Here is an 8,645-nt window from a genome sequence, read left to right on the forward strand (position 1 = left end):
AAAAATGTTTTTAATGTTCATGCGTAATGTTTTCGTAACAAAATCTTCTGAAATGTATATCCTGCATTTAGTGGCTTACTACAGATGTATTATAAAAGCCTTCACCACCATTGAGAGAAATGTGGATCATGCCGTTTGAAAGGGTAAAAGAGAAAACCAGATAAAGGAGCAGAGCTCAAGAGTTTTCAAGTTTAAAAGAGAGGATTTTAAATAGGTGCAGATCTCCTTGCCGACACCAGTTATTTGTAAAGTGATAAAGAGAAGTGAGAAGGGTCTTTTTTCCCTGCATTTCTTTCTTTCTCCTGTCGCAAACAGCCACAGATTTGGTCGTATCTCCAGACTGCTGGAGCCAGAGCAGGTCTGTGTGAAACTTCATCTTTCTGGCCTCTCTTTCAGATGCTCGCTGTGGATTATTCCAGCTGTTTTCAGCAAACTTCCAATATTCCTGTTTGGAGGATGAGCACATATGGCCGTTCTGTATCCGTGTGTTAAAAGCGGAATCCATCGAGGCAGAAACCATCTTGTCACACTTTGATAATGTTCACAGATGGCGTTCGGTTATTGTTGTTGTTCTTGGGGAACTGCGGAGAGTGGAAGCAGATGTCTAATGTTAGGGAGAGGATTGGAGCGCGGCCTGGAGCGATCAGTGGAGAACATGGTGTAACAAGTGGAGTAATGAAAAACGAAGGATGCGAACTTGCGAAGGCTGTTTCAAAAGGTAGGCAACATAATTAAACCAGCTTCTATGAGAACTGTTTTGAGAGCATCACATGTATCGTTCTCAGAGAATGCAATCCCATAATGTATAGTAAAGCTTGACACGTGTTAATTCGTTTTTTTTAAAAGTATAATTAATTAATAAATCTGACCGTGTTAAAAACAAAATATATAATATATACAGTAGTTCAGTGTATTATATTATATTATATTAAACTAGTGCTGTTAAACTAAACGATTAATCGCGATTAATCGCATCCAAAATAAAGTTGTTGTTTACATAATATATGTGTGTGTACTGTGTATATTTATGTATATATAAATACACACACATGCATGTATATATTTAAGAAAAATGTTATATTTGTATAATAAATATATTTATATATGATATAAATTATATATAATATATATGTAAATATTTTCTAAATATATACTGCATGAGTGTGTATTTATATATACATAATAAATATACACAGTACACACATATATATTATGTAAACAACAACTTTCATTTTGGATGCGATTAATCGTTTGACAGCACTAGTGTTTACCCAATATTACCCTCTTTTTACCTTATTACCTGCAATTTATCAACTTATGTTTACTAAAATCCAGCAGCCATATCACCCTGTAGCCCAAGACTTGTTGCCCACTGAAGCTAAGCAGGGTTGAGCCTGGTCAGTACCTGGATGGGAGACCTCCTGGGAAAACTAGGTTGCTGTTGGAAGAGGTGTTAGTGAGGCCAGCAGGGGGTGCTCACCCTGCAGTCTGTGTGGGTCCTAACACCCCAGTGTAGTGACGGGGACAGTATACTATAAAAAGCACCTTCCTTCGGATGAGACGTTAAACCGAGGTCCTGACTCTCTGTGGTCATTAAAAATCCCAGGATGTCCTTCGAAAAAGAGTAGGGGTGTAACCCCGACATCCTGGCCAAATGTCCCCTTTGGCCTCTGACCATCATGGCCTCCTAATCATCCCCTTACACTGATTGGCTTCATCACTCTGTCTCCTCTCCACCAGTAAGCTGGTGTGTGGTGGGCGTTCTGGTGCAATATGGCTGCCGTCACCTCATCCAGGTGGATGCTGCACATTGGTGGTGGTTGAGGAGATTCCCCCCATCTATGTAAATCGCTTTGAGTATCCAGCAAAAGCGCTATATAAATGTAATGAATTAATTAATTAAAAAATCATTGCATTAGGGTTGTTGTAGTGAATTAGTGAAAATTATTCATTAGTGAATTAGTGAAAAAAATCATGTTAAATTGTGCAGTTAGCTAATATTAATAAATTATTTTATATTTTACTTAGTGTATTTAGTTTATGTATTAAAATAACTAAAGCATTAAAATATTAAACTAAAATAGTACTTTAATAAAAGTTGAAATCAAATGTGAAATGCATTATTGGAGGTAAATGTTTAAAGTCCAAAAAATCAAGACTTTGTTTTACTAATGATCACTGAGAAAATGACGATGTTTATACTGTTTTATGAAACATGACCTGAAATGTCAGTGGAGTTTGGTCTGAGTTATGATTTGGGACGATTGTACCTGCCTAGTGTGGTCTGGCCTCTCGCAGGGCAGCGGTTATACCTTACTGCGCAGCAGGCCTCCTGACGGATGCTCAGGGGTGCTGCACTCAGACGAGTTCTTGGCTTTATCCTTGTTATTGTTAGGCTCGTTGTCTTTAATGATGTCGTACTGACGGCAGAAAAGCGCGATCACACCTGAAAGAGACCAAAATGACATGAACACTGCTGTTCAATTAACCATCCAATAAAGTGATATTTGCATTTAATCTGAACGTTCTGAATGTGGACAGCAGCAGGTTTTGTGCTCCTCACTCTCACCTGCCCACATGATCAGAACCACCACGATGATGATGATCTCTCCTGCCCGGAGCTGAGCGTTCTGACCCACTTCTTCCATGGTCACTTCGTCTGTGAAAAATAAAGTCATGCTATTAGTGGTGTGTCAAACATTAAATTCATACTGAAAAATTAAAGAAGATTCAGTAGTACCTTTGCTCTTAGAGGCCTGTGTTTCAGCTTCTTTGGGGGTTTTGAACTGCAGCGGTTCACTGAGGGGACTCGGCCCGCTTATACTGATAGACTGAACATGCACTATATAGTCCGTATCTGCCTCCAGATCCCATAATGGACAGCTCCGCGTGGTAGTGTTTACTTCCTGGATAAAGCGCAGCATGCGAACGTCTTTTTTCTGTTATGGATAGATACAACCGTATTTAACCAAAAGCCTTCTCTTCACTTTTCTCTTAAACCAGATGATTTCAAATGAACATACAAATATATGCATGCTGAGTATGTGACCTTTCTCTCCCTCTCTATGCTCCGGTTACCTGTTGTGTGATGGCAAATCCAATGACTGGATCCCCGTCTGGGATGTCCCATGTCACCACAGCAGAGCTGCCCTTCAGATCTCTAATGGACACGTTCACTGGAGCAGCCAAACTGTCTGGGAAAGACCGAGGAATCCATTCGGTTCATGCAGATAATCTTTCTTTTTTGGTTGGGGATTAGGGATTTGATAGTTAAAGTGACACGTGGTTTTTTTTACACTTTGTCCAAATGGTTTTCAGAACTTTTTTGTGCTATTTCTATTCTTTCAATAAATTAGCTTCAGGTTGACCAGTAATTATAATGTGTAGGTGCATGTGTGTTCAGGTTTGCTGAATGAGTGCTGTGTGCTTCAAAGAGCTGTTGTTTTCCGTCTCTACCATTTAGACTTCACTATTTCACACACATTATATGTAAACTCTGTTTCTAGATGTAAGATGGCGTGGTTATGAAGCCGTTTAGAGGGCTGACATGTGAGAAACCTGCCCACCAGCAGAGTTCGGCCCAATTTATGGTGCCCCAGATAATATTTTCACGCATATGTGACCCTGGACCACAAAACCAGTCTTAAGTCGCTGGGGTATATTTGTAGCAATAGCCAAACATACACTGTGTAGGTCAAATTTATAAATTTTTGTTTTATGTCAAAAATCATTAGGATATTAAGTAAAGATCACATTCCATGAAGATATTTTGCCAATTTCTTACCGTAAATATATCAAAACTTCATTTTTTATTATTAATATGCATTGCTAAGGACTTCATTTGGAAACAGATTTTCAAATGGTTGTATCTTGGCCAAATATTATCCAATCATACATCAATGGAACGATTATTTATTCAGCTTTCAGATGATGTAGAAATCTCAATTTCGAAAACTTGACACTTAAGACTGGTTTTGTGATCCAGGGTCACATATAAGCTCCTCCTTGCCTACGTGTCATGTGATGAACAAACTGGTTGTAGTGAGAGCAGAGAATTTTAGTATCTGAACATTTATTGCAATCATATTTTATGCATGGGTCTCTGAAGTGATGGACATTCACACATTTATTAATCCTGAAGTGTTGGCAATAGTAAACAAATATATTTTTTTAAAAAATCCTTTTATAAAATAAAAGATGTAAATATTTTTTTAAAGATATTTTGTCATTTTTAGACGTAGAATGTTTAGAATTTTTATCCCTATTTAGTCCTCACTATACTGAGCGCAATAACATCATACAGCATGATCGGTGTAGTCCGACTCATATGAACGAGAGACTCACAAATCAGTCTCAAGCAACAGCAAGCTGTTATTTTTAGTGTTTAGAAGTGTTACTTATGTTATTGTGTGCATTTAAAGCTCACAAGACTTACATTAATGTAAAAGACACTTTCAGATAGAATTCCCTAAACGGTTATGCCACTTTCTCTTGTACCATGATTCTCTTCAATCTATGAAAAATGGCTGGGCAAATGACAGTTTATGCTAATGCATGCTCTAGCGCATACTGCAGAATGCATACATGCATTTGTCTTCTGGGTTGTGGTCTGACACATGTAGATGATGCAGAAAATCAGGCTTGCGTAGCTGAAGCGTCTGTATGTTTCAGGCATAATATCTCGCTTAGACATTTACAGTATCCCCTGCTCAACGCCTGCAATAAATAGACTTCTCTATAGGCTGTAGAAAGGCATTCTGGGAGCAACAACATTCACATGCTGTTGAATTATAAATGAAGCATCCCACATAGATGTAGAAGATGGACAGAAATACTGTACATAAACACCTACACTTAACTCCATTCACACCGTTGATAAAATATCTGTATTTCATTACAAAACATTATTTTTAGCACTTCAATTTGATTATTTTTGTTTTGTTAAAAATATAAAATAGCATGAACGATCAGCTATGCCATACACTGATGTTATACTGAATATGTTTTACTCAGATCAATTGTAGGTTTTTAATTTAATCTCATACAAAATCAGTTGAGACTGAAAATAAAGAATGACTCCGTCAAGAAAAACAGGTCAAGATGATTGTACTAAAGACAAAAAATGAAGGAAGGCTTTGATTTTGACTATAATCTCACCTTAACACAAAGCAATTAGCCACATGAAGCCATTGCATGAATATATCACAGGTAAGGGATGTTTATGACACAAAAACAAGTTCATTAGCTATAGACTATTTACAGTTGCCAGGCAATGGAAAAGTATACTGTAATGGGACTCAATAATTATTTATGAGAAAAGACAGTGTTTTAGTTTGTGTTATTTTAATATTATTTATGTACCATTATAGTTTTTATTAATAGTTTGAATTAGCTTTCAGTTTTTATATTTTTAGTTATCATTTTAATTTCCTTTTATTTTTAGTTATTTTCTCTCTCTTTTTTACATTTCCTATTTAAATTCAGTATATTTTTATTTCACTTTTTTTAACCTTAGTTTTTCAGGCAGTTTTGTGCATTTCTAAAGTTTTTTTGTTTTGTTTTTTATCTAAAATGTATATTTTATTTCATTTTTATTTCAGTTACTGAAAGCAATTTTTTTTTTTTTTTAATTAGTTAACAATTTGTTAATAGTTAACAATAGCAACACTGATCTTGGGCTTTAATGGAAGCAAGATCTGTACACAAGAGTCACAAAAATTGTTTTTTTATTTTTTTTATTTATTTTAGTTATAGATTTAGTTTTAATATTAATTTCCAGTTTGTAATTTACATTTATTTCAGTTAGTTACCAAGGAGACATATCTAATTTTGTTTAGTATGTTTTTCACTTAATATATATATTTTATTTCAGCTTTATTTCAATTAACCAAAATATTTTAAAACGTTTTTGTTTTAGTTTTAGTCAACAACAATAGCTCAATAAGAACCAGTGTGTGTTTATAAAGATAAAAAGGGAGATATAGTGTCTGCTTCATATCAAAATACACAAATGAAAAGCTCCATACTGTAGGTTTGTGTTGGCTGCTATGAAAACAAAGAGGAAGTGAGTGGGAATGTGTTTGAAATGAAAGTGTCCTGGTCCACATTTATGACAGATTTACACTGCGTAAACAAATCATATAAAGATAAAGTAACACTTTACAATAAGGTTCATTAGTTAACATTAGTTAACAACATTAGCAAACGAGCTAAGAATGAACAATACTTCTACAGCAGTTAATAATCTTAATGTGAATTTCAGCATTTACTAATGCATAATTAAAATCACAAGTTGTGTTTGTTAACATTAGTTAATGCACTGTGAACTAACATGAATAAACAATAAACTGTATTTTCATTAACATTAACAAAGATTAATAAGTAGTGTATTAAATGCATTGTTCATTGTTTGATCATGTTAGTTAATTAACTAATGTTAACAAATGACACCTTATTGTAAAGTGTTACCAAAGTATGTAAGTAATGACTCATTTTCAGTCTGTATATCTCTCCCAAAGCTGTCATATGACTTCAGAATATATTGCACAAGCTATATGGACTATAGCTTTAGTGGTTTTTGTTCCACACGGAGCGTGACAGCCATGAACTCTTTATTGTACAGAAAAGAATCACCACAAATTCTCCTTTTGTGCTACAAAATAAAATATAAATAATGGCATGAATAAATAATGACATAACTTGCATTTTTGGGTGAACTATTCCTTTAAGCTGTTCTTCACATCATATTATTTTTACTACGCTGACCTGATTTGTTCAGCCACGTGCTTTGGGTTTATTTTGCATATTTCTCTCTCTGACTTTGCCAGAGTTTCCTTTCAGTGTTTAATGCTCTTCCTTAAAGTAAAATCATGCATGTTTTCTACTAAAAGCTCAACCTTTGAGTTTCTTTAGTCACTGGAATCAAGGATCTGATGGTCGCAGCTGCCAGAAGCCTGTTTACATCCTGATTCATGGCTTTTCCGTCTTTACTAGGGCTTGAATATGGTGCATTAAGATGTAAAATTTATAGCCCCATACATTAATGTGTCGGCAGCAGTTTGGATTTATTATTTTGCAGGCATCATCTGCATTAGAAGAAGCTTCTTTTTGATGTTGTGCTTAAATTAGGTGACAGCTTTATGCAGTGCAGAATCACTAAAGAATCAGTCATCGTCTTTCTGTAATTTCATTTTGATGAGATTTTTATGCCAAATTTTGTTTTAATTTAATTTAGGAATTAATTTAATATTTAATTTAAATAAGTTTTTAATTTAATTTATTTTTATGTGTGTTATGATGCAACAGGTGTGTATTATTGCCATATTTCGGTTCAGCTGCTCTGCTTCAAGCATGGTATCTGCTTTTGACTCTGATCAAATTAATTTCATGCTTAATATTTCACCAGGCTCTCCACAATGGTTCAGACATCACATCATTACACATGCCACATGTGACCACAACTATCTCGTAATGCCTCATTTGATGTCATAATTAAAAGGATGTGCAACAGTCCCCATAAATGCTCCATTATCATTGATGGAATGCAATCTTGTAAACTTACCAGCCAAGACCCACGATGCTCCGAAACAGCTCAATATGAGCAGCGGTGTGGGCATGAAAACCCTCCTCATCCTTTCCACGCAGGCTAGATGTGAATATCGTCCGCTTGTCTTGCATTCACGTCGATAAATGTCACTGTGGGACCGAAGCGCTCGATTTCAGCACCGCGGACAGCTCCACATCAGCCCCGCGAGACGCCTGCATCGTTGTGCACAGCTGATGTTGAGATAGAGACACTGAAACGAAGTCTCTTTTGTTTTAACGGTTGTTCATACGGCTGTCTTCATACCTGCTAGACTGAAGAAGCTAAAAAAAAAAAAAAACTGACTGAAGGAGTGTGCGGTGAGCCTGTGGCATCTCTCTCTCTCTCTCTCTCTCTCTCTCTCTCTCTCATATGCAATCTCGCTCTTTAGCAGATTCTTAGATGCCTTTGTCTCAATTTCAATTTAGGTGTTTTTGGTAATCCTACTGGTGATATGTGTTTATTTATTTTATTGTATTATACTCTTAATTTTATATTAATATTTGTAATTTTAATTTATATTATTTTATATACCTATTTAATATTTAATGTATTTTTTATTTTATTAATTTTATACATGCTGTTTTTTGTTTAATTTTAGTTCATTTTCAACCCTTTTGACATACACTAACATTTTATGGTTATTCATATTCATGAATAATTCCACATTTCACATATTCTTGGATATTCTAGGGCATGTAAGTGACGTCAGCGATTCTACCATAATTTTACAAATATAAGATAAAATATTTAATTTAATTGAATTCTTCATTTTACCCAAGAATTAAATCAAGTTGGGCTGCTTGTATTCTTTCTATAATAGATCTACCATTATTTAGCTTTCTTCAGTGTGAAATAACTAGATTTACATTTATTCATTTAGCTGATGCTTTTATCCAAAGCGACTTACAATTGCTATATATGTCAGAGGTCGCACGCCTCTGGAGCAACTAGGGGTTAAGTGTCTTGCTCAGGGACACATTGGTGTCTCACAGTGGATTCGAACCCGGGTCTCTCACACCAAAGGCATGTGTCTTATCCACTGCGCCATCACCACCCCATT

The 8,645-nt window shown here is 35.4% G+C and overlaps 1 protein-coding gene across 1 annotated transcript; it reads right to left on the reverse strand.

The window, feature by feature from the left end:
- Positions 1–524: 524 nt before the first annotated feature.
- LOC306883894 (fibronectin type III domain-containing protein 5b-like) lies at positions 525–7,631 on the reverse strand (the record flags this gene model as incomplete). Its single annotated transcript, XM_079439398.1, has 6 exons — positions 525–581; positions 2,313–2,446; positions 2,570–2,659; positions 2,741–2,939; positions 3,079–3,194; positions 7,562–7,631. The coding sequence occupies 6 exons, from the start codon at positions 7,629–7,631 to the stop codon at positions 525–527; spliced, it is 666 nt and encodes a 221-aa protein (XP_079295524.1).
- Between the last annotated feature and the right edge of the window lie 1,014 nt (positions 7,632–8,645).

This window comes from Barbus barbus, assembly GCF_936440315.1.
Source record: "Barbus barbus genome assembly, chromosome: 18".
Taxonomy (NCBI): Eukaryota; Metazoa; Chordata; class Actinopteri; order Cypriniformes; family Cyprinidae; genus Barbus; species Barbus barbus.